Source organism: Lemur catta, chromosome 3, assembly GCF_020740605.2.
Source record: "Lemur catta isolate mLemCat1 chromosome 3, mLemCat1.pri, whole genome shotgun sequence".
NCBI classification, from domain to species: domain Eukaryota; kingdom Metazoa; phylum Chordata; class Mammalia; order Primates; family Lemuridae; genus Lemur; species Lemur catta.
Genome location: NC_059130.1, coordinates 92,132,864 through 92,159,558, shown reverse-complemented (window position 1 = coordinate 92,159,558; position 26,695 = coordinate 92,132,864). Strand labels below are relative to the sequence as shown.

General features: G+C 43.7%; 1 protein-coding gene across 1 annotated transcript; it reads left to right on the top strand.

Moving 5' to 3' along the window:
• The first annotated feature begins 988 nt into the window (after positions 1-988).
• Positions 989-26,312, top strand: NSUN4 (NOP2/Sun RNA methyltransferase 4). The gene is made up of 6 exons (XM_045545508.1): positions 989-1,170; positions 5,363-5,706; positions 10,380-10,534; positions 13,886-14,046; positions 22,573-22,697; positions 23,284-26,312. The coding sequence occupies exons 1-6, from the start codon at positions 1,078-1,080 to the stop codon at positions 23,558-23,560; spliced, it is 1,155 nt and encodes a 384-aa protein (XP_045401464.1). The 5' UTR covers positions 989-1,077; the 3' UTR covers positions 23,561-26,312.
• Positions 26,313-26,695: the final 383 nt, after the last annotated feature.

Here is a 26,695-nt window from a genome sequence, read left to right as displayed (position 1 = left end):
TTCATTTCAGCATTCCTTTGGCTGATTATCTAAATTTCTGAAACTTATATTATCACTTGAACAAGTCTTACCATCTTACTAGTTCCCTCATTATTTAGGATAATAATGGATGAGTAGTTTATGATGATGAATAAAATCTTTGGCGTATGTTCATTTTATATTTACATGAGAGTAATGTTTTTAACCTCTCCGAAATTATAATTTAGCAGACTGTGAAGTAATATATATCAGGTGGTAATGAATTATAAGAATAAAAGCAGGATAAGAAAAAAGCTATTGGTGGGGTGTAGTATATACTATTCTGGATAGGGCCAATCAGTCCTGTAATTCTATCTCTTACATAGAAGTGGAATCCCTCCTTTTCTCTCCATTCTCATTGCCATAACACCAATCTCTCATCTGATCTCCTTGCCTTACTCCTGCCTACTTAGATTATCGACTGTCAGACGATCGTTTTTAAAAAACACTTACCTGATCATGCCCTTCCTCTCCACTGGATCCCTAATGGTGGAGAGTCAAGTGTTTTGGGCCTAAAGCTTATACAATTTAGAAGGCTCTCTTTAAGAAAAGTAATAACAAAATTAGATACAAGGCCTTGAAAGGGGCCGTGCAAATGACAGGTCCTAAAACTTAAGCTTCATTATCTTCACTGCAAATCCACTTCTGCCTAAAAGTCTGGTCTCTTTTTCCTCTACCTCAGCATCTTCCTCTGTGCAATTTCTGCCTAGAAGGTCCTTTCCGTCCCTTTTTGCCTAGATAACTCTTTTAGTACTCAACCACTAGCTCATTTTTCTCTCTGATCCCCCAACTGGGTTAGGGGCCTCTTCAGAATACCTCTCACTTTTCCAAGCATTCCGGGCGCTAGGTTGCTCTTTCTCCAGCACCCTCAAGTGATCACGGGCCGGGGGAGGGGGTGGTGGTGGTATATGCCGGTGGGTGGAGCCCCGGGAGAGTGTCCGTTATAATTCACTCCCTTCCACCTGCTCTTGTCCTCCAGGGCGGCGCTCACCACCTCCCCGGAACCCGCGGGTCTCCCCCTGCGGTTCCGGTCGGAATTACCTAGCAGCGCACGCTGACATGGCCGCGCCGATACTAAGAGGCGTTCGGAAGCTGCTGAAGCATGTGGAATTCGCAACGGTCCCGCGGAGACATCGACATAAGAAGAAATGGGTAAGGTCCGACTCGGGGAGCAGAGGGAACAGTAACTGCAGTCTCTGGCCGCCGCCTCTCTGGAAACTTCTCCAACCCTTCTATTTTCCGCCCCCTTCGCTTACGTTCGCTACTCCCGCTCCTGTAGAACCCGTAAGCCTCTTTCCCACGCCACTCAGGGAGCGTCACTAGGCTCCTCCCTCTCGTGTCTGTTACGTCACCGCCTCTGCCCGCCCTTTTATTTTGTCACAAGTCTTCCACTTGTTACGTCTGTAGCTTCGTGACTCCGCCCCTCTAAGTTATGTCACACCTCAGGTCCTCGTCCTCATTCGTTTGGTTACGTCACCTCCTCTTGTTTCCCTGCTGAGCTTAGCTTGGGCCCCCACTACCCCTTCCACTTCCTTCCCTTTCCCCCTCCCTCCCTTTTCCCCCCAACCAATGACCTCTTCTCCTCCTTTCCTCATTGAACTTCCCTCACCCCTCGGAAAACATAGAGACCTTCCCTTCCCTCCTTCTCCAGCGCCCTGCAGGAAAGGATTCAGCCCCTTCCTCACCCTCCAGCTGCCTCTGGCGTCCAGAAAAGGTTACAGCGACCACCCTGCCCATACTGCAGACCTTTCCCCAAATGCAGGCAAAAGGTGCAACGACTCCTCTCACCCCCCGGACACTCCCCACTTCTCCAGGGATCCTTTCTCTTGCCTCACTGGTAGCCCTGGAATTTCTTCCATAACTGGCATGCCTCCCTGCCTACCCCAACCAATGCCCTCTCCGCCCCCACCCCCGCCATCTCCACCCCCCCCACCTCCCATACGCCCAGTGAGATGTTCTTTTGAACCCTCTTCTCCCCAACTCCCTGAAAGGGCCTACTGCCATGGGCCCAACCTCCCGGGTTCTGCCCCTCTGAGCCCTTATTTTGACCGGTCTAGCCGCCTGGGGTCACCACCTCTCCGTCAGCGGAGCCCTCATTGCAGCTGGATTAGTCCCCCAAGAATCCCGCGCCCCTGTCCTCGCGGCCCTTACGTTGACCAGCATACTTACATCTGTTACTGTAATGGATACCCTTCAGTTTTGGGAACCAGCCTGGTGACTTCCCCTACCCTCACTCATCAGCCCCCAGGAACCAGCCCGGTGACCTCCCCTCAGCTCACTCACGTACCCTTGGAAACTGGCCCCGTGGTTTTGCCTCCCCTCACTCAAAAGTCCCAGGGAACTTGCCCCATGATTTCGCCTCCTCCTACCCATAGGACCCTGGCAACTTGCCTCACAATGTCACCTCCTCTTGCTCACCAGCCAGTGGAAACTAGACCTATAGTCTCCCCAACCCTATCTCACAGAGTTGTGGAAACTGAGCTGATGATGTCACCTGTGATCTCTCACTGGTCCAAAGGGAGAAGTTATAATGACCCTCCTCTTTCCACAACATGTTCCCCACCTACTGACAGCCTTTACCATGGCTGTCTTAAGCCTGCAGACTCTGGTGAACCTAAACCACAGCTTGACCTGCCCCTTGAGAAAAGTTGTGGCCTCCCTTCGCAGGCAGGCATGTCTGGCTCTCCCAGCTTACCTCAGGAGAGCACTTATCATTACTCTCATCTTTCCTCAGATTCCTACATATCTGCCCCTGGAAGTCCTCACTGTGCCATCCGACTGCCCCCTGGGAGTACTGGTTCTCCTTGCTCACGCCATTCCCAGGCTTCTGAAAAGCCTTGCTTTGAGTCTCTTTTCTCCTGGGAGGCTGGTGGGAACTCTTATGTCCTCCTAACCCCAGGCACCACAATTTCTGGCCCCCACTGTCCCCAGGACTGTCCTTATTCTGCCCTCTCCTTCCCTTCACCCCTGGGCAACCAGTTTATATCTTTACTCCAGTCACCCCCAACCAGAAGCTACAATGAACCCCCTCTCCCCACTCCAGTTTCCCCTCAAGTGAAGTCCCCTAAATCTTCAGAGTTAAGAGAGTCATGTACTCTCCACAAGTGTCACTCCCTAGGCAATACTCCCCAGCACACCCCTCCTGGCCAGCCCAAGTGCCCTAAGGCCAGCACCTCTCCTCCACCTCCCTCTCGCCGCTCTGTCCTTTCTGGTCCTTCTTGTGTGGAGCCATCCATTATAATTCCTTCAAATTGCTGCCCCAAAGAATTTCCCCCAGGGCCTCCCTTACCCACTGTGGTCCCTAGAGCCCTCAAAACCATTCTCCCTACTTGCCTTCCTCTCCGCCTTCCTTGTGATCCTGTCTTTCCAAATAGTTATGCTCAGAGCAGCCCCCGTGGGCCCCTCATAAGATCCCCCTGCAATACCCATGTATATTCTGTGGTTCCCTCCACCCCCCATCACTGCCCAGTCTCTGATTCCCTCAATCACTCCACAGGCCCCACTCAGTGTCATAACCATCCCATAGTGCCCCCCTGTGGCACCTGTAGCACTCCCAGGGGCCCACCCCAATCTTACTGCCAGCCTGTGGTGCCTCCTTGTTCTACCCACATCTATTCTTTTATACCTTTGAGAACACCCTTTGACCCCCAAAATTTACCCATTGGCCCCCGAGCCCGCACTTGCCCTGACACTATCCCCTGTGGCTTCCATACCTACTCTGTGGTCTGTCCTGACTCTTGCAAAGAGCTCCCCCGGATTCCCTACAGCTGCCCTTTGCCTTCATGCAAGGATTCCACGTGTAGTCCTGATCCCAGCTGTAGTTTGACTATTATTCGTGAATGCCGGAGTAGTGACAGCCAGAGTAAGATTATCCATCGAAGCCAGAGTCCTCATCTGAACAGAAGTCAGAGCCAGAGCAGTAGTCTTCACCGACACACAAGTCAGGGCGAGATTTTCCAAATTGGCAGAAGTCGGAGCAAGAGCAAGAGTCCCCACCATGGCAAAAATCGCAAATGGAGCAAGAGTCCCCAAAATGGCAGAAGACAAAGCCAAAACAACAGTCCTCATCACGGCAGGAGCCAGAGTAAGAGTCCCCATCGTCACCACCATGACAGAAGTCATCAGAGCAAGAGTCCTCGCCATAAGAAGAAATGAGGGCCAGAGCAAAAGTTATGACCTGACCAAAAATTCAGGCCAGAGCAAAAGTCAAAGTAACAAGACTGTCAGCCCTAGCAAGCATCCCAGCTGCAGCAACCAGGACCAACTTGTGGATTCCTCATCTGAAGTCTTCATTTCCTTTTACTCTATCTACCCGTATGCCCTTCAAACCTAACTCATGTCCTTCTCTGCTACCCCCATAGCAGTCATCCTACAAGTCCCTGTTTTGGTTCATACCTCAAGATTGTGTGAGCTCTCCTTATCCCATCTTACTGGGGTCTGGGAACTCCCAAAACAACCCTCAGCCCTATGATTCTGAGCATTATGGTGCCAGTCACTCCCTTAGGTAAGTTACCCACATCTCTTCATCAAATGTGGAAGGTTGTTGTTATTATTTTTTAATCTACTGAGCTGCCTGTTGTACTCACATAAGCTAGTACACATGAAAGTCCTTTGCAAAATAGAAAGACTGTTTGGAGGAAAAAGATCTTTTGTTTTTAAGCTTGAAGCTTCCTCATGGGCTTCATAGTCTCTTCCAGCCTTCTGCAGGCTCTCCTCAAGAGTCTTCTGCTGCCGGACACAGTGGCACGCGCTTGTAGTCCCAGCTACTCAGGAGGCTTGAGGTGGAAGGATCGCTTGAGCCCAGGAGTTCTGGGCTGTAGTGTGCTATGCCGATTGGGTGTCTGCACTAAGTTTGGCATCAATATGGTGACCTCCTGGGAGCAGGGGACCACCAGGTTGCCCAAGGAGGGGCAAACCGGCCGAGCTCAGAAACAGAGCAGGTCAAAACTCCCGTGCTCATCAGTAGTGAGATCACACCTGTGAATAGCCACGGCACTCCAGCCTGGGCAACATAGCGAGACCCTGTTTCTTTAAAAAGAATAAGAGTCTTCTGAGCTCCCTTTCTCTTTAAGTTCCTCCTGCTCCAAGGTCCCCCTTCTTGATGATCTTCATATGGTATTGTGAGAGCTACAGCTTCCTTTCTTTCACAACTCTGAGATTGGAAGGCCACTCCCCACTATTTTTCTCTCCCAGAGTTCTTCTCTGGCAGGCAAGAGGCAGGATGCAAAAGCAGGAATGGGCATTAGCTGGATCCACGTTTGCCTCTGGGCTCCAAGGTAGGGTCAGGGAGTAGGGGATAGAGGCAAGACGGGAAAAACCAATAAGCTTGTCCTTTCTATTTTAGGCTGCCACAGAGCCCAAATTCCCTGCTGTTCGACTGGCTCTGCAGAATTTTGACATGACCTACAGTATGCAGTTTGGGGATCTTTGGCCATCAATCCGTGTTAGTCTTCTCTCAGAGCAGAAGTATGGTGCACTGGTCAATAACTTTGCTGCTTGTGATCATGTGAGTGCTAAGCTTAAGCAGCTGAATGCCAGGGACTTTGTGAATGAAGCCATCTCCCACTGGGAACTGGAGCCTGAGAGTGGCCAATCTGGAGCCCCATCCCCAGCCTCCTGGGCCTGCAGTCCGAACCTACGCTGCTTCACTTTTGCCAGAGGGGATGTCAGCCGCTTCCCTCCTGCCAGGTAGGATTGGGAGCCATGTCTGGGGCTATCCTTAGTGCTTGCTGGAAGTAGACATGAAGAGACCCAGCTTCTGCCCTCTGTAATAAGTATCATAATATTGCTAATATTTGTGGCATCCTTATAGGCTAGGCATTTTTCTAAGTGCTGTACATGTGTTATCTCCTTCTGTTAACGGCCCTGTGAGGTAGGTGATGTTATTCCTTCTCTTACATTTTGGGAAACTGAGGTGCAGAGATAGTAAGGTACTCACTTACTTTAGGTCCCTCAGATAGTAAGTGGTGCAGCTAGTATTTAGATCCAGATGGTCTGACCCCAGAACCTGCACTTTGAACTTGCTCTGCTCTACTGCCTCCTGTAGAAAACAGCCACCTCTTACATGAGCACTCGCTGTACTCTTTTGTGTTAAAATGTGTGTTATTCATAGCAGTTTTCTCATTTTGCCCTCACAGCCACCCATCAAAGTGAGAAGGAGCCAGGTGTGGTGGTGTGCGCCTATATTTGCAGCTACTCGGGAGGCTAAGGAGGGAAGATCGCTTAAGCCCAGGAGTTTGAGGTTGTAGTGAGCTACGATTACACCACTGTACTCCAGCCTCGGCAACAGAGTGAGACTCTTTTGGTTTTTTTTGTTTTTTTTTTTGAGACAGGGTCTTGCTCTGATGTGATCCTCCTGCCTCAGCCTTTCAAGTAGCTGGAAATACAGGCATGTGCCACCATGCCCGGCTAATTTTCCTATTTTTTATAGAGATGGGGTCTTGTTCTTGCTGGGGCTGGTCTCAAACTCCTGGCCGACAAATATTTATTGTCTACCAAATTCTAGACATTTAAGTACTTTGGTGCACAAGTCCTCATGGAGCTTCTTGTCTAGTGAGAAAACTATTAAAATATTATTTATAATTGTGATAAGTACTACAAAGGAAAAGTATAAGATGCTTAGGAGATTTAACCCAGCCTTTTCTGGGGAAGTGATATTTAAGCTAAGACCTGAAAACTGAGTAGGAATTAAAGCTGGTGGCATGGGGGTGGGGATCAGGGTGAGAGGCTAAATATGAGGCTTCAGAAGCAGGTAGGAGACATATTACGAAGGTCTTACAGGTCCTGTGGAATTTTGGACATTTTCCTCTTAGAGGAAGAGGAAGCCATGAAAGGTTTTAGGCTAGGGAATGACATGACCAGATTTGAATTTTAAAAATATGACTCTGGGCTGGGCGCTCACGCCTGTAATCCTAGCACTCTGGGAGGCCAAGGCAGGTGGATCACTCAAGGTCAGGAGTTTGAGACCAGCCTGAGCAAGAGTGAGACCCCGTCTCTACTAAAGATGGAAAGAAATTATCTGGCCAACTAAAAATATATAGAAAAAATTAGCCAGGCATGGTGGCGCATGCCTGTAGTCCCAGCTACTCGGGAGGCTGAGACAGAAGAATTGCTTAAGCCCAGGAGTTTGAGGTTCCTGTGAGCTAGGCTGACGCCATGGCACTCACTCTAGCCCGGGCAACAGAGCGAGACTCTGTCTCAAAAAAAAAAAAAAAAATGACTCTGGCTACTGTGTGGAAAACAGATTAGAGAAGGTCAAGGCTAGAAATGGGTTTGTAAGGTAGGAAGCTTTTGCAGTAGTCCTAGCTACTGTCTTGAGAGAAGGCTGTATGCTTACGAGGAATGAGAGATGAGGCTGTAAAAGCATGTGTGGGTCCATATGTGAGAACCTTAAATGCCAGGAACTTGCAAGTTGGGGTGAGGGGATTTTTCTGGTGGCACAGGATTGCTTGCAGGTGGCTGGGATTGCCAGGGCTGGTTGGCTTTGGGTCATGTCCCCTTTAGTATATATTGCTATGAATTGCCAAGATCTGTTGCAGAGAACTGCTGAAAAGAGTTTCTGAGCAGGTGAAAGGCAGTAATGCATAGTGATTGTAAGCATGGACTTTGGAGTCAGGCAAACCCAGATTTTGCTCCTGCCCTTACCACTTATTAGACATGTGGCATTGGATAACTGAGCCTTCGGGTCCTTATCTGGAAAATAATCTGGAAAATAATAATAGTAATAGCTAACTCTGTAGCTCATTATGTGCAAATTACTGTTTTAAGCAGTTGACTTATGTTAATTCCTTCAGTCCTCACAGTAACTCTTATCTGGTAAGTACTCTTATTGCAGATGAAGAAACTGAGGCATGGAGAAGTTGAGTAATTTGCTGAAAGTCACACAACTAAAGATCAGTTGTGCTAGGTGAGATCTAAGTAGTCTGGCTCTGGAATTTGGGTTCACCTGCCTCATAGAGTTATAGTGAGGATGAAATGAAATTATGCACATTAAACACCTAGCAATACAGCACTCGTCAATAGTACTTGTCTGTATTGATGGTATTCTCATCAAAGTTATGCTCAGGAAGATCATTTTAGTCACTGTGTAGGGGGATGATAGATTGGGCCAGGTTGGAGACCAATTCAGCGGCATTGGTTATAGGCAGAACCATGAAGTGAGAACCCATGTGGTCTCCTAAGTTGATTGAAGTACTTGGCAGCTACTCTGGGGACTTCTCCTCAGGGAGGACACTCTGAGAGTAATGAGGGAAGCAGCCACAGCACAGATTTCTGGAGGTTTTTTTTGTCCTTCCACCAAAACCCCTATATGTTTGGGTTTTTTGCCGCCTTATTCTGATGGGCTCCCTATGAAATTAAGGGGATCTCAACCTCTCAGGAGTTTAAGGATGTGTTCAGGGAGTACAAGCAGCCCCTGAAATTGTCTGCAAAATTGCATATGCTTTTTCAGAAAGAGGGACTATAGCTTTTAGCAGATTCTCAAAACTGTGAACCAAAAAAAGGTTAAAGAGTGATACATACAAAAGGAAGGAATTTGATGAGGATGAATTTTACGGGCCAGTGCTGGTGTGATAGCAGTTTGTGCCTTTCTCAGATTTCTCAGTCTTTTTGTCACTCTCCTTTGTGAGGCATGAGGCACATAGTTTCACACACAATCCAAGCATAGTTTGACTTTGAAAATATCCTATCACAGCCTGAGCATATTTGTGAATGGTGGAAGTGTTACAGTCTCAGGACTGGGGATTGTAGCTCTTGCACCTGTCCCTCAGTGGTGCTGTGTCTTATGTCTTGTCTCCCAGACCCTGCCTGTCAAAGTTTCTGTCTCCTTGAGTTTGTCCCAAAGCTTTCCACGCTGAACTGCATCTAAGGCAGGGGAATGGCTGCTCACTACCGATTGCCCTTATGACAGCTAGCTTGGGAGTAGAGAGTCCTCCTGTGACAGTCTGCTGTTGATCATCCCTCTCCCTGTGCCCATACTATTGCTGCTGCTCTATCTCTGATTTGTTCCGTCTAGCCCACCTAGCTTTCTAAAACTAGATCTGTCTGATCATGTTTTCCTTAAAAATTTTTGGTAACGGCTTTTAGGTTATAGTCTAACTCCTTAGCATAGGTTTTAAGACCTTTTATAATCTGGCATCAGTCTGCTTTCCAACCTCAATCTCATGCATCTTGTATTTCTACTCACACCCAGCTTGCTCACTGTTTCTGAAAGAAGCTAGGAGTTGCTATGCTTCTATGCCTTTGTTCGTTCTTTTTCTTCTCCTTGGAGTGCTCCTCTTACTTTATGACCTAATGAAGACCTTCTGTTCTTCATCAGGCCTAACTCAGGTAACTCTGACAAACACAATTGGGGGCACTTCTCTCTGAATCCTTGAAGCGCTTTGTATCTTAATATGTAACCCAATAAAACTGAGTTCCTCCTATGTGCCAGGTACTGTTTCAGGTGTCGGGGATATTATAATGAACAAAGGAGAAAAAAATCTCTAAATCCCTGCCCTCATGGAGCTAATATTATTATTATTGTTGTTATTATTTTTTGAGTCAGTCTCACTCCATCATCCAGGGTAGAGTGCAGTGGTGTCATCACAGCTCGCTACAGCCTCCAACTCCTGGGCTCAAGCAATCCTCCTGCCTTAGACTCCTGAGTAGCTGGGACTACAGGTGCATGCCACCATGCCCAGCTAATTTTTCTATTTTGGATAGAGATGAGGTCTTGTTCTTGCTCGGGCTGGTCTTGAACTGCTGATCTCAAGTGATCCTCCTGCCTCAGCCTCCCATAGTGCTAGGTTTACAGGCGTGAGCCACTGCGCCCAGCCTAGAGCTAATATTCTAACAGGGAGATAGAAAGGGAGAAAATACATAACACACACACATACACATACACACATCTATATGTTTAAAGTGAATAATAAGTGCTTTAAAGAAAAATAATGCAGGGTAGAGAGGTAGAAGGTGATGGGAATTGGGGGCTGTTATTTTAGATAGTCAGGCAATGCCAGTGCCTCTGATGAGGGAACTTTTGAGGAGAGACCTGGAAGAAGTGAGGAAGCAAATCAGGGATATTTAAGGGAAGAGTGTTGCAGGCAGAAGGCACAGCAACTGAAAAAGCCTGAGACAGGAGCATGCATGGCTTAATTAAGGAATAGCAAGGTGGCTAGCATGACTAGAGTGGAGTAAATTGATCTATGTTTTAAAAGGATCACTCTGGCTTCCATGTAGATGAACAAGTGAGTGTGGGTCTGAGAAATGAGTTTTTGCTGAATGGAGCTCAGTGGCCTCTGAGGGCATGGACTTGGTGGCCTTGACTCCCAATAGGTGCCCTAACCTGGAATTTGATAATAAGGTGATCTCTTCTCTTTCAGACTTGGCAGCCTGGGTGTCATGGACTACTACCTGATGGATGCTGCTTCCTTGCTGCCTGTCCTGGCCCTTGGCCTGCAGCCTGGGGACATTGTGCTTGACCTATGTGCGGCCCCTGGGGGAAAGACACTAGCACTGCTTCAGACTGGCTGTTGCCGTAAGTCGGGGTGCTGGTGTCTTGGGCAGAGAGGGCTCCTCATCTCACCTAGCCAAGGGCATACTGAATACGGTAGGCTGTCTGGTCCCTAGGTCAGAGGAGGAAATAATGCTTGCTTGCTAAGCTTGTGTATTTTTTCTGTTTGCAATTATTTCCTCCCTTTTTCTGTCAGCTTGTCAAAGAAGATTGCTGAGCAAGGTCTGTGAAGGCAGATTAAAGCAGGGCTCTGGCCAGGCACAGTGGCTCACATCTGTAATCCTAGCACTTTGGGAGGCTGAGGTGAGATGATTGCTTTAGCCCAGGAGTTTGAGATCAGCGTGGGTGACATAGTGAGATCCTGTCTCTACAAAAAATAAAAAAAGTAAGCAGGTGTAGTGGCACACACTTGTAGTCCTCTGCATCTGTTTACTTTGTCTCTAAGATTAAGCCCCATCTCTTTAGCCTGCCTGCTGAAATGATAAGCTCTGGCTGCAGCCACCATTTATATGCTTTATATGTTACTCTTCCCCAGGCTTTATGTACTTCAGCCACACTGTACTACTCTGTTGCCCAAATAAGCCTTTACTCCTGTTAAGTTTTCTGCTAGAATTCCCCTACCCCATGTTAGCTGGGCTGTCTAAAGCCTTTTGACTTTCAAGCATCAGCTCAAGTGTGCCACCTTCTGGAAGTCTTCCCTCATGACTTCTGGTAGCCGGTTCAGAAACAATACCTCTCTCCCCTGTGCTCCCACTCCGTGAGCAACTATTAGCACAATAGCCTTGCCTCAGAGTTTTACTGTATATGTATCTTCTCCCTCTTAAAGATTGTGAATTCCTTGGGGATAGGCCCAGGTCTTATTTATCTCAGTAGTGTAGCGTAGCCCGGGTCTTGTGCACTGTAAGTGTCACTTCAGCCATCCACTGGCCAACACCTTGCCTTAAAATAGATAGTATTTTTCCTTGAGACCCTGAGAAATATCCACAGAGGGCTGTGATTTCCACATCCACTTGGAGCTCAGCCCAGGATTCTCTTTCCATGTGCCTGAGCCTTTCTGTAGGCTCGGACCCTTCTTTTCCAGTTTTTAGCAGTTTGAGTTAGTCTCCAGCCTCATGGTAGGCCCATGGGTGATTCAGAGAGGTATCACATTTGGTCTTAGCCTTCTGGACGTCCAGAGGGAGCGGAGAAAAGATGGTGACATGGGCTTAATGAGTCCAATGCAAGAGAGCCCAGCCTGTGGACTGGGCTGTGCTGATCTGACTGAATGATGTAGGAATCCATCAGAAGGGAGATGAATAAGGGTAGGATTACTTGGAAGAAGAAGAACTTTGAACTAAGAGGAGAAAGAAGGGCAAAGGAGAAGTAATTGAGAGTTGCTCTTCTATAAAGTATGCTAAACTATCAGCACCTCACCTTCATCCCAGCTTCTCACCCAAATAGCTGACTCTTTGATCCCAGGAAGATAGGATCCCAGCATTTCAGTGCAAGAAGGGAACTGAGAGTTTACTTGGTCTAGCTCTCATATTTTATGGAGGAGGAAACTGAGCTCTAGAGAGATTAAATAACTTAAATCTTGCAAGACTTGGAGGTAAAGCCAGAACTGGAACCCATCTTTCCTTTTCTCAGTTTATATCCTCCTGCAAATTCCTCTAGAGTATTTTTTGTCCTCAAAATTTGTAGGTTCACAGTAGTAACCACACTCGTTAGATAAGATATATACTCTTCAGTTCTCCACAGTTCCGACCCTTCCCTGTTGCTCCTTGACTCTGAGGCCAGATATCAGCTGTGATTTATCATCAAGCTTGCATTAATATTTTCCTTTATAGTAGAGCTAAGAGCAAAGTGACATGTTTCTTGAACTCATGTCTATCAAAAAAGAGAACATTAAAAGGTAGATGGTAAATCAGAATTAGGTTTGGTTGCATACAATAGAAAACCTAACTAATTGCCTTAAAGAAGACACATTTATTTCTCTCTTATGTAAGAGAAGCTAGGATAGAGGCTGTACAAGGCTGGTATGAAAGCTCCATAATCATCAGGGACTTAGAGCTCCCTTTTCCTTTTTGCAACTTATTTTATTGCTAGTGTCATCCTCAGGATTGCCTCATGGTTCGATATGGCTGCTGGAACTCCAGCCATCATATTCAAATTCAAAGCAGGAGAAAAGGATTGGGCAAAAGAGGCTCATTTCGGCCGGGCGCGGTGGCTCACGCCTGTAATCCTAGCACTCTGGGAGGCTGAGGCGGGTGGATCGTTTGAGCTCAGGAGTTCGAGACCAGCCTGAGCAAGAGCAAGACCCTGTCTCTACTAAAAATAGAAAGAAATTATATGGACAACTAAAAATATATATAGAAAAAATTAGCCAGGCATGGTGGCGCATGCCTGTAGTCCCAGCTACTCAGGAGGCTGAGGCAGAAGGATTGCTTGAGCCCGGGAGTTTGAGGTTGCTGTGAGCTAGGCTGACACCATGGCACTCTAGCCTGGGCAACAGAGTGAGAGTCTGTCTCAAAAAAAGAAAAAAAAAAAAAAAAGAGGCTCATCTCATCTCCTAATTGTACAGCTTTTTTTTTTTTTTTAGGAGACAAGATCTTGCTCTGTTGCCCAGGCTGGAGTGGTCTGATCATAGCTCACTGCAACACAGCAACCTCAAACTCTTAGGCTCAAGTGATTCTCTTGCCTCAGCCTCCTGAGTAGCTGGGACTACAGGCATACACGGCCACGACCAGCTAATTTTTTTTAATTTTTTTTTTTATTTTTAGAGATGGGGGTCTCACTGTGTTTCCCAGGCTGGTTTTGAATTCCTGGACTCAAGCAATCCTCCTACCTTGGCCTCCCAAAGTGCTGGAATTACAGACATAAGCCACTGCGTCTGGCCTGTGTCAGCTTTTAAAAAGCATTTCCCCAGAATTCCCACGTGATCCTTCTGCCTATAACTATTTGACCAAAACTTAGTCATACAGTCGTACTTGTAAAAGAAAAGCTGGGAAAGGGACATTGCCCCCTTCCAAAAACTAGGGGTTCTATTACTAAGGAACAAGAGGAGAATAAATTTTGGGCCAGTAACCTCTAGTATGTACCAAAGATGAAGAGAGCCATATATTTTAAAAATAGTAGGACAGAGCATATTTCTTTAAAAATAAATATTCTTACCTGGTCTGCTTTATTTACTTAACCTTTCCAGATCATATAGTTGTTTGCCTTTGTAAGCATACTCCCGAGTGACTGATGTTGAGCCACGCATATAATAAACGTCCCTGTTGCTGGGGTCTGCATTAATTGGGATTGCCTGAGAATTGGTCTGACTCTTCCATCAGTGCTGTTGTAAGTGGGATGTTTCGTTGGGCCATGGCCTCTGAGGTGTCTTTATTTCCACAGGCAATCTTGCTGCCAATGATCTCTCCACTTCCCGAACAGGCAGACTACAGAAGGTCCTTCACAGCTATGTGCCTCAAGAGATTAGGGATGGGAATCAAGTTCGAGTCACTTCATGGGATGGCAGGAAGTGGGGAGAACTGGAGGGGGACACCTATGACCGGGTGAGTGATTCTTGACTTAGGACATCCATCCAGCTAAATGTGGCCTCCTCATCCTGGTCCCAGGCCCTGGAGGGGTAGGATCCGCCCCTGTGTTTGAGCATGCAAGGCTCTTTCTGGACCTGGTGAGCTCTCCTTGGGTGATTTGGCAAAAAAAAAAAAAAAAAAGCCACCTACAGAATTATCAATTCAGCTTAGATGACTGGTTTACTATATTCATTAAAGATAGTTGGCTGCAAAAAAAGAATTTGAACCTGAGTCGGGGAAAAATTTTATTAGGCTTTTTTATTTCTCAAGTCACTTGGTTGCTCAGAAAGCCTCAAGAAGGCAAATGTGAATAAGCTCATTTATTTATTTTTGAATATATGGTACCATATGCACATGGTACAAAATTCAGAAAGCACAAAAGGGCATCCAGTGAAAAGTGAGTTTCCCACTTACTTCTGTCCTATAGCTATCTACTTCCCCACCCTACTAATAACCCTTGTTTCTATTTTTTTCTGTATCTTTTAAAATATATTAATTTGCATATATAAGTATGTATTTTTTAAAAAAATAGGAACGGTAGTATATTATATTCAGTATTCTGAACTTTGTGGTTTTTTTGCATTTAATAATGTATCCTAGGTTTCAGTCCTTTTTAGTTTTATGTTTTTGAAGTATAATTGCTGGATAACAGTTTATATCCATTTAAGATTTTAATAAAGATTGCTAAATTGCTCTGTGGAGGTTAAACCAGTTTCACTCCTACTGGTAATAAATGAGTACCATTTTCTCACAGCCTGTCAACGTTGGTGCCATCAAACTTCATTTTTTTTCCCCAAAATGATAGTATCTAATTTACGTTCTCTTATTGTGAATAATGTTGAAAATCTTTTTGTGTTTTTAAATTATTTATTTTCTTTTATTTGGCATACTCAGAATATTTATTTAAAACATATACTTGTAAAAATATAAAGAATATATAGCTGTTGTTGTTGTCTCTGTGTTGTCATCTGACTTATCTAATCTGTCTAGTTCTCACCATTCTGCCTCAACCACTCTTAAGAAATTAAAAGATTTACAGATTTGGGCCTTAAAAAATTAGAAAAGAGTAAATAGAAATAAAATTAAAAAAAAGAAAAAGAAAAAAAAGAAATTAAAAGAAAGACCAAGGGTTATATAGACTCTTAGATGGGCTTGAGAGACTTGTTTCCTGTCTGTATAGGAATCCTCTATTCAGCTTTCTTGATGTTGGGGCAGCATAACAGAGTGAAGAGAACATGACCTCTAACCAGTTTCTTTTTTTTTTTTTCTTTGTTTTAGACACAGGGTCTCACTCTGTTGCCCAGGCTGGAGTGCAGTGGCATGATCATAGCTCACTGTAGCCTCCAACTCCTGGGCTCAAGCAGTTCTCCCACTCCAGTCTCCTGGGACTGTAGGCATGTTCCACCACGCCTATGATATTTTTTTTTTTTTTGTGAGACAGAGTCTCGCTCTGTTGCCCGGGCTAGAGTGCCGTGGTGTCGGCCTCGCTCACAGCAACCTCAAACTCCTGGGCTCAAGCAATCCTCCTGCCTCAGCCTCCCGAGTAGCTGGGACTACAGGCATGCGCCACCATGCCCGGCTAATTTTTCTATATATATTTTTAACTGTCCATATAATTTCTTTCTACTTTTAGTAGAGACGGGGTCTCACTCTTGCTCAGGCTGGTCTCGAACTCCTGAGCTCAAACGATCCGCCCGCCTCGGCCTCCCAGAGTGCTAGGATTATAGGCGTGAGCCACTGCGCCCGGCCTATATTTTTAAATTGTCTGTAGAGATGGGGTCTTGCTATGTATGGGCTGGTCTGGAATTCCTGGGCTCAAGCAATCCTTGTTCTTTGGCCTCCCAAAGTGCTGGGATTACAGGCATGGGCCACTATACCCAGCCCCTACCTAGTTTCTATATTATAGGGCTGCCCCTTATTGACCTTGGGCAGTCTTCTTGATGTTGCTGAACTTGAGTCTCTTCATTTTTGAAGTAGAGTAATTGTACCACAGAGGATTATTGTGAGGATTCAATGAGAGTATCCAGGGAAAGCACTTGGTACAATACCCGGTGGTGAAGATTAGGCAGGGAGTAGCCATCAATGATTCAGCCTATGCTTGCACACTTCATTGATGGGGGTTCACTGAGGTTCTGTTGCTGAACACCTCTGATGTTAGAAAGTTCTTCCTCTTATTGAATTAAAATGTGTAGATTGCATGGTATATGGGTGAGTGCAAGAATTCTGGAGTCAGACTGCTTGGATTGGAGTCCTGATAAGTCCACTTACCAGCCAGAAAAGTTTGGGTGAGTTACTTAACCTTTCAATTAAACTCAGCTTCTTCATCTGTAAAGTGAGGATAATACTAGTACTTATCCAGGCCGAGTGCAGTGGCTCACGCCTGTAATCCTAGCACTTTGGGAGGCCAAGGTTTGCTTGAGGCCAGGAGTTTAAGACCAGCCTGAGCAATATATTGAGACCCCCATCTCTACAAAAACATATAAAACTTATCCAGGCATGGTGGTGCATGCCTATATTCCCAGCTATTCGGGAGGCTGAGGCCGGAAGATCACTTGAGCCCAGAAGTTTGAGGTCGCAGTGGGCTATGATGATGCTACTGTACTCTAGCTCAGGTAATAGAGTGAGACTTTGCCTAAAAAAAAAAAAAATTAGTAGTACGTATCCCATAGGTGAAGATTAAATAAGAATGCTTTTAGCACAGTGACTGGACTATAGAAAGCATTCAATATCATCACAATACTTATTATTTCCATTCATGGATCCTAGCTCTTGCCTTTTGGAACAATATAGAATGAGTTACCTCCTGTTTCACTTGACAGTGCTTCAGATATTTGAAAACAGCTTTAATGTTTGAAGATGTCTCTGTTAATTCGTTTGTTGAAGAAATAGTTATGTACATTCTACTCTGGTAGGCAAGTGTTAAGCAAAGAAGAATGTTCTACACATTATTGGTAACTGCATCCTTCCTTCAGCTCCACTTGTCCAGGAACTGGAAAGGATAGGACCTCAGAGCTCTGCATATGCACGGAAGACACCAACCCTTTCCCCCAACTCACAGCTTGTTTTCTTTTTTTTTTTTTAAACCTTTTTTTTTTTTTTTCTGGAGACAGAGTCTTGCTCTGTTGCCCAGGCTAGAGTGCCATGGCATCAGCCTAGCTCACAGCAACCTCAAACTCCTGGGCTCAAGCAATCCTTCTGCCTCAGCCTCCCGAGTAGCTGGGACTACAGGCATGCACCACCATGCCTGGCTAATTTTTTCTATATATTTTTAGTTGTGCAGTTAATTTCTTTCTATTTTTAGTAGAGACGGGGTCTCTCTGTTGCTCAGGCTGGTCTCAAACTCCTGACCTCGAGAGATTTTCCTGCCTCAGCCTCCCAGAGTGCTAAGATTACAGGCATGAGCCACCATGCCTAGCCTTGTTTTCATTTTTTTGAGAGTTAAAGTTTATTTCAAATAATAAAGTGTTTCTTTAAACACATTATATCTTCCCACATAATAAAAGAAAGTGTGTATTTGTAGGACACATGCCCAGGGCTGAGATTCAGCTGGAGCACCATCCTGGCAGGACTGTTTATTTGTGACTGATATCCATGCTTATTGGGCAGGGCCAGTGCCTCATGTGGAGATCCCTGTGCCATATCTGATGTTGAATAATTTGACTACTCTCCCCAAATGTTTGCTTAATGCAACAATACAACTTCTTTTCCTTTCTGAATGAATGAGGTCAATATATTCCACAGTTGACACTACTGAATCAATATTTGGAGTATATTAGAATGAAGATATTCAGATATATTGCCATTAATTTATAGTCCTCTTGAAATCCCATAGCTCTGCTGTTTCCATGCACCAGCTCTCAGGAATCCCTAGGTACCTTACCGCCATTTTCCCAAGAGTTCCAGCCACCTCCTCAGGATACTGAAAGGAGTAGAGAAAGAATCTGTAGACATTTCCTCCATTTGGGGTTGTGGAAACTCCCACAGCTTTCTTTTTATACCTTTGCTCATCTTTTTAAACTTAATCTTGTTGAATCACTTCCTTTTAGGTGTGTCTCTTATATACTGCATAGACTTAGGTTTTGCTTTGTGAGCCAACCTGTCAATTTTATTCCTGTAATTACTGACTTAACAATGGATGCCACTGATTATTTTGGTCTCAACTCTTGTCAAATTATTTTACTGTGTTTATTTCATTTACCACGTTTCTTTTATTATGTGGTTTCTCTCCTTTGCTCTTTTGTTTTTCTTTTTTTTCATGACGGGGTCTTGCTTTGTTGCCCGAGCTGGGGTTCTTTGGCATGATCATAACTTACTGTAACCTTGAACTCCTGGACTCAAGTGATCCTCCCACCTCAGTCTCTTTAGTAGCTAGGAGCCAGGTGCCTCGCTAATTTTTTTTTCTTTTTCTGGCAGAGACAGCGTTTGGCTATGTTGCCCAGGCAACTCCTGTTCTTAAGTTATCCTCCTGCCTCAGCCTCCCAATGTGCTGAGATTACAAGCATTAGCCACCACACCTGGCCTGTTTTTCTTCTAATTTCTTTCTTTCTTTTTTTTTTGAGACAGAATTTTACTCTGTCCCTGGGCTAGAGTACAGTAGCATCATCATAGCTCACTGCAGCCTCAAACTCCTAGGCTCAAGTGATCCTCCTGCTTTCAGTCTCCAGAGTTGCTGGGACTACAGGCGCATGCCACCACACCTGGCTAATTTTTCTATTTTTTATAAGAGATGGGCTCTCGCTTTTGCTCAGGCTGGTCTCCAACTCCTGGCTTCAAGCAGTCCTCCTGCCTCACCCTTCCAAAGTGGTAGGATTACAGGTGTGAGCACCTGGCCTGTTTTTTTAAATTTCTCTTGTTATTTAGGAAGGTTTCTATTTTTTTTTTTTTTTTTTTTTGAGACAGAGTCTCACTCTGTTGCCAGGACTAGAGTGCCGTGGCATCAGCCTAGCTCACAGCAACCTCAAACTTCTGGGCTCGAACAATCCTCCTGCCTCAGTCTCCCAAGTAGCTGGGACTACAGGCATGTACCACCATGACTGGCTAATTTTTTCTATATATATATGTGTTTTTAGCTGTCCGTATAATTTCTTTTTTATTTTTAGTAGAGACAGGGTCTCGCTCTTGCTCAGGCTACGTTGGATAATTCCTATATCAAAACTGTTGTTCAAGTCAGTTACACATCAAACTCCTTGTTTTAATCTTTCCTCCCTGTTCTCTACTGCACCACCAGTTCTAGGGAAAAAAAACCTGTTTGGGGGGTTTAAGTCTTTTTTTTTTTTTTTTAATATGCTGCTTACCTCTGAAGAGAGGGGATTTAATTCTCCTGGTCACTGTTTCCGCTGATTGCTCAAGGAAGCTTTTTTCCTTATAAATTTTGTGGTTATTTTTGTTACTTGTCATAATTTTCTAATAACTTTTCTATTGGAGTATAACCCCAAAGTGATCAAATCATAAGTGTACTGCTTAAAGAATTATCTTATAGTCAAATACACTTGTCTTATTACTACCATTTCAAGAAATACAGCAATACCAGCATGCCCCTTTTTACCCTCCTAAGGGTACTTACTGCCTCACTTCTAAAACCGTGAATGTTTTGGATTTTAATTTTTTTTTCTTTTTAAAAAATTGTTTTTTCATATTTAACACTGAAATGTTTTAGATTTTATGTAAATGTAATCATATAGTTTGTACTCTTTTGTGTCTGACTTTTTTTCTCACTATTATGTTTGTGAAATTTATCCATGTTAAAACCATGGGTGTTTTGAACTTTATATTAACGTAATCATACAGTGTGTGCTCTTTTGTGTCTGACTTTTTCTTTCACCATTATGTTTGTAAGATTTATCCATGTTGTTGCCGGTAGCAGTGTTTGTTCATTGTTGTTGCTGTGTTGTATCCCATGGTATGCATATGAAATAATTTATTTGTTCATTCTACCCATGATAGACAATTGGGTTATTTCCATTTGGGGCTATTACAATACTGCTATAAACATTCTTGTAAGTGTTTTTTGTTTTTTTGGTGCACTTACATATACATTTCTGTTCAATTGCTGGGTTACAAAATATGTATATGTTCAGCTTTAGTCAGAATCAGTTTTCCAAGAGATTGAGTCAGTTTATATTCCAACTGGTATGTATGAAAATAGTAGTTGTTCCACAACCTCATCAATATATACTATTTTTCCCCAATTTAGCCATACTGATGGGTATATCATGGTATTACATTATGGTTTTAATGTTCATTTCACTGTTGGTTAATAAGTTTAGATGCCTTTTCATGTGTTTATTGACCATTCATTTTGTAGTGAGAATTCAAGTCTTTTGCCCATTTTTTGCTATTGGGTTGTCTGTTTTTTTCTTATTGGTATGTAAAAAGTTTTTTATGTATTCTGGAAATGAGTCCTTTATGAATGTATTTATTGCAAATACATATTGCAAGTATAAAACATAAGTTCTTAATTTTACTGTAGTCCAGTTTATCACTGGTTAGTGCTTTGGGGCTTGTTTGAGATACCTTTGTCTATCCTAAGGCAATGAAGATACTATTCTATGTTATCCTCTAGAAATATTTTTGTTTTACCTTTCCCATTTAGATCTTCAATCCATTTGAAATTGATTTTTATGTATAGTAAAAGAATTAAGGATACAAAAAATGATATCTAGTTGACCCTGTACCAGTTATTGAAGATTATTCATTTCCCATTGCTCTACAGTGTCACCTTTGTCATAAATCAAGTATCTATGTATGTTGGGTCTATTTCTGGACTCTGTTCTATTGGCCTATTTGTCTTTCTTTTCAAGAAACTATACTGTCTTTGTTGCTGTAGCCATGTAATAAAGCTTATTATCTGTTATAGTAAATCCTTCAACTTTGTTTTTCTTCAGATTTCACTTGGGGCCAGGCATGTTGGCTCACACCTATGATCTCAGCATTTTGGGCCGGGTGTGGTCGCTCATGCCTGTAATCCTAGCACTCTGGGAGGCCGAGGTGGGAGGATCACTTGAGCTCAGGAGTTTGACACCAGCCTCTGCAAGAGCGAGACCCTGTCTCTAATAAAAATAGAAAAATTAGCCGGGCATTGTGGCGTGTATCTGTAGTCCCAGCTACTCGGGAGGCTGAGGCAGAAGGATCGCTTGAGCCCAGGAGTTTGAGGTTGCTACGACGCCACAGCACTCTACCCAGGGCAACGGAATGGGACTCTGTCTCAAAAGAAAAAAAAAAAAAATGCAACCCCCCCCCCCCCCAAAATACTCTCAAGGAGACTTTTCTTGTTTTCCTTTTCTTGCCCAGAGTTAAAACCAGAACAGACACATTCTTTTGTGGGCTGGATTTTTTTTCCTAGTTTACTCTAATTGAGCGTGTAGCCCTTTCAGAATTTGGCTTTGCTATACATTTCCGTTCCAGTTATCCTCCACAAATGAGCCCAATGCCCTGTTTTCTGTTCTCCTAGGCTTTTGGTTACTAGGGATTGGTAAAAGATGGAAGCCGTTGGCTTCAGCTCCTGCATGCCTTCCTGGGTTTGTTTTTCAGTCTTGTCTTTGGCTTCTGAGGATTTCTCTAATTCTGCGTGAGCTCTACATTTAAAAGTATTTTTAAAATTATATCCAGCCTTTTTAGGTATTTTGTATTATAATGGCTTTCAGGATATGTAGTTGCTGGAGTTGCTGGAAACAGAAGGTATTAATTTCTTATATTTTGTGGTTTCTAGAACATCCCCGTGGCGCTTTTCTGGGGATTCCTATTTAGTTAATGTCCCTTTTTCCTGTGAATGCCAGCCCTATCACAGTTCTCGAGATATGACCTGACTAGAATACAGGGTGATTGTTATTTTTCTTACTCTGTATGCACTATGTCAATTCATGCAGCCTAGGAATACATCAGAATATTGACTATTGGGTCATTATTAATTTACTTGGAGTTTCTGCCTGACTAAACATTTATAGATCTTTTCCATAGATGATTTTACTTGTTTTAAATAATAAATATATGACTGTTTTTAAAATTTTTGCCTTTTTGCACTGAGTAGGTGCCTAGTAAATGAATGAATAACTTTACATTTCTCACTTTAAAACATTTCCATATTAGATCTGACATTATTTCAACTTAGAATAATTTTGAATCCTGATTCTGTTAGTATATTAGCTATACTCTGGGCATTGTATCATCTGTAAATTGGATGTTTTCATTCAAATACCTAAGGACAGAGCTCTGAAGCACTAAGACATCTTTCTAGGTTAATATTGATTATTTAATGATAGTTGTTTGTTGGTTTTAGTTTTTTGACCATCCATGAATATTCCTAAATGTACTATTTTGCCACTCATTGTTTCATAATTGTCTACCAGGTTAAAATGAGCAGCTTTGTCAGGTACTCTGAAATAGAGGGATGGGCAGGGGGAGTACTCCATAAACTTCTCAGGCCAAGGGCCTAAAACAGCTCTGGGCTAAGGAGGAGGAGCCTGTAAGGAGCTTTACTACTTTACCCTTTAACACTCTGGGCAGGTGCTGGTGGATGTGCCCTGTACCACAGACCGTCACTCCCTTCATGAGGAAGAGAACAACATCTTTCAGCGGTCGAGGAAGAAGGAGCGACAGATGTTGCCTCTGCTGCAAGTGCAGCTTCTTGCGTGAGTAATAGATTTATGAAAACTTAGGAATTTGTGCCAGAGTACCCTAGTCTTCTGGTCACCTGGGAAACTGGGGAACTGGAGGCTCTTGCCAAGACTGTCACCCATAGAGGGGTATTCTGGCTGGGGATCTGTCTGGAGGAAACAGAAATCATGAGATCGTCCCTGGAACATAAAGACCCTATCTGGTAGGACATACATACCAGGGTGGGTGGCACAGATTCACTCATGCTACTTTAGTAAGTAGCACATGTTTGAAAAATAGATACTGAGCCCAAGGCTCTGTAGGGTTGGCATGAGGACTCAATCCATAGCCAGCATAACAGTTTGGTCCATAACCAGAGTCAGAGCTCAGGGCATCATTTTAAGACTTCCTAGCGAAGAGCTCATGGAGTAAGGTTGAGTTGCTCTCTGTCTTGAGAACGACTTTTCAGACAGTGTTGTTGTGAAAGGGACTTCAGAGCCTATGTATCCTAGCCACCTGTCCTGTGGTAGACCTCCCCTGTCCATCTTTTCAGCTCCTTATGTTGCCCTTTCACTACTGGGAAGCTTACTACACACTGCTTCTGTCTCTTTCTGGTTTCAGGGCTGGACTCCTTGCCACCAAATCAGGAGGCCACGTTGTCTATTCCACCTGCTCACTCTCACAGTTACAGAACGAGTATGTGGTGCAAGGCACCATTGAGCTCCTGGCCAATCAATACAGCATCGAGGTTCAGGTGGAAGACCTGGCTCATTTCCGAAGGCTTTTCATGGACACATTCTGTTTCTTCCCATCCTGTCAGGTTGGGGAGCTGGTAATACCAAACCTCATGGCCAATTTTGGGCCTATGTACTTCTGCAAAATGCGTAGGCTGACATAGTGTCACCTTTTCCCTGAAGTAGGAAGACAAAGGATATATACCGTGTTGGAGGCCCTGGAAACTGGAACCAATGGCAGAGATGTACTCTGGAACCTGTCTCCATCCTGTTTGAGTTTTTCTACTGACAGTTTTCAGCAGTAGAAAGTAGGAGTTTTACTATCCTGCTGTCCAATTGTGGAGCATCAGCAGGTTTCTAGTTCACTGATTACCACCCCCTCTCCCACAATCTCCAAGCCTCTGCTAAAGTTTGCTGTCCCCTTAGGGGCTTAGAAGGAGGAGCCAGTGAATAGGCTCACACTTTAAGCTGTAAACTTGGGAAGAAGCATTTAGCCAATAAAATTGTTGAAGCTCCATAGATTTGGGGCTATAGTGGGGGGCTTCATGTCAGTCCAAATGCCATTAGTTCTATTTGTACCAGCTGGTTACAGTTGAAGTGAGCGTCACCTGATCAGTCTGGAGCAGCCAACAGGCCCAAACAAGCCTACCTAGTTTCTCCATATGGCCCATGATCTAATTTAAGGAACAAGTAACTAAAAATGTTAAGCCAATGCAAAATAATCTGCTTACTTACATTGAGAAAGCTCTCCTGAGCTGAATAATTCCAGTTATTCTTCCTGCTGTCAACAGCACTTCTGCTTAAATGTGGCTGGGGAAGCTGCATCTGCCACAGAGCTGTCATACTCTTTTGTGTGTTTCATCCTTTGTTCCTTCATCTAGCAAGTATTCCCTGAGCTCCTGTGTGACAAGGAGCTCTTGGAGATGTAGCAGTTGGGATTGTGGGAGATAATCAGGCTGCCTCATCCTTTGGAATGGCAACTCTACCCCTTTTGCTTTCTGAACACCTAGGAATCTCCTGATATTTTGTTTTGTTATATTCCAGATTTTTGTTCTTGTTTCTAGTCTGTGGCTGAGCTCTGTGCCTGTTCTTTGGCCTACCCCCAATCTCTCAGAACTCTTCTCTTGGCATCAAAGGGCTTCTCTGCACACAGTGTGTGTTCAGGGGCAGCATTGCATCACTTACTGACTGCATATTAATTATGTTGTTTTTGTAACTTTAGTCAAAAGAAGGTAACCTTTGGTGTCAGGGATATTAAAAATTGTTCATGGTCATTTGCAGAGATTTTTTTAATTAAAAAGAATTTTTTTCCTGAAAAACTGGTCCTTGTACAGAAAAGGGTGTGTAACTTTAGAATACCTGAAGGCTTCTTGGCTCTTCTCACTTTCCTTATTCCCTCTTTTCATCTTCCTGCCACTCCTTTTGTCCTTTGTGCCTTTCCTGCTGATCCTTATTTGGATATTAGAGGTGTTAGTTGAGAAGGACTTTAGCTGAGATTAAGCCTTCTCTTGGGATTTGCATGGTAATTGAGGGCCTTGGAATACCTTCCAGACTCAAAATCAAGTGAACTGAGGAAGATGGAGCTCCCAGGAGCTTGGCTGGTGCTCTCAGTAGGACCCTAACCAGCCTCCATGTGTGGCACATAGTCCCTGCATGCTGTTTACTCTGCACAGTAGTTAGTATTTGCTGAGGCAGAGAGGCCCCAGGTGCCTAGGTTTCTGCCCTTGTACTCCTGGATATCCAGCCTGGTGCTCATTGAATGCTAAGCAGCGGTAATTCAAGAGGAGAGGGCCTTCTGTCCCCAGAGTCATAGTCTAACTGGGGACAGACCGACCCAGGGAAGAAAAGCAGAGAACTATTTTGGAAAATAATTTATCTCCTGTAATTGAACATTCACCTATCCTATAACCCAGTTATTCCAGTACTGGGGATAAATCTTAGAGAAACTCATACATGTATACCAGGAGACACATTCAAGAATGTTCATAGCAGCCCTGTTCACAAAAGCAAAAGCCTAGAAACAACCCAAACGCCTATGAGCAAGAGAGTGGATAAACAAATTGGAATGTTCACACAATGGAATATTATATAATTGTCAGAACAAATGAACTATAATGATACCTAACAATATGGATAAATCTTAGCAATAAAATATTGAGTGAAAAAAGTTTAATTCCCAAAGTGTAGCATGATGTCCTTTTTAAAAGAAAGTTTTTCGTAAGTTATCATTTTTATATAATATAATTCATCAATTTTAAATGTACTGTTTAATGAATTTTGATAATTATAGATAATAGTATAGCCACCATCACCATCAAGATGTAGAAAATAATTCTATCTCCTGAAAAGTTTCCTTGTGCTCCTTTGCACTCAATCTCCTTCCCCCATTCCTGGTCCCAGATAACCACTGATCTACTTTCTGTCACTATAGTTTTGCCTATTTTAGAATTTCATATTGTGAAAGATAGAGTTGGTTTACAGCTGGATTACAAAAGCTCTGTCTTTATCTCTGAGGACACCTGGATGTCTGGTTTTCACTCTTGGTCAAGATAAGAGCATTGGGATTTATAATTGCTGTTTAAAGTCTGAAGCTCCTCTGGTTACCCCCAGGGTCACTCACTTTACTGAGGATTTGCAACTGGTCTACTAGTTGCAACTAGTATCTGGCTTGATTACATAGCCAGAGTAGTGTAAAAACCCTGCTGGGAACTTCTGATTTGAGCTCTTCCAAAGCCAGGATTCCTCACACAGATGATGGTGATTCAATCCAAAGACACCAGGCAGTGCAGTTCACGTATGAATAAGGACGGTGGGGAGCTTATACTTGGGATGTTTTTCAGATTCCTGTTATTTACATGCGCAGTCTTTCTTTTGCTGCCCTGTGTCCTTTGCCTTTAAATAAAAATCTTAGATGATTATGCTCTGTGAAGTCTGGTGAATCCTTTCAAATGTCTGATCTTGGGAAATTTTGCACATATAAATGGAATCATACAGTATGTAGTCTTGTGTTTGACTTCTTTCAATGGCTTCTCTCAATATTTTTGAGATTCATTTTGTTCGTTTTTATTGCTGAATTATATTCCATGGTAGATATACCATAATTTGTTTATCTACTCACCAGCTGATGGACATTTAAGTTGCTTCCAATTTTTGGCTATTATCAGTAATGCTGCTAACAACATTTGTGTACATGATTTTGTGTATTCATCTTTTCTTTTGAGTAAATACTTACGGGTGGTTGCTAGGTCTTATGGTAAATGTATGTTTAACTTTATAAGATACTCCCATATTGTCTTCCA

Bases quoted from the DNA above. Each gene is read 5' to 3' on its own strand.
- NSUN4 (XM_045545508.1), top strand. From the start codon at position 1,078: ATGGCCGCGCCGATACTAAGAGGCGTTCGGAAGCTGCTGAAGCATGTG. The intron at 10,535-13,885 runs GTAAGTCGGGGT...TTATTTCCACAG, and splicing joins GCTTCAGACTGGCTGTTGCC to GCAATCTTGCTGCCAATGAT. The intron at 14,047-22,572 runs GTGAGTGATTCT...CACTCTGGGCAG, and splicing joins AGGGGGACACCTATGACCGG to GTGCTGGTGGATGTGCCCTG.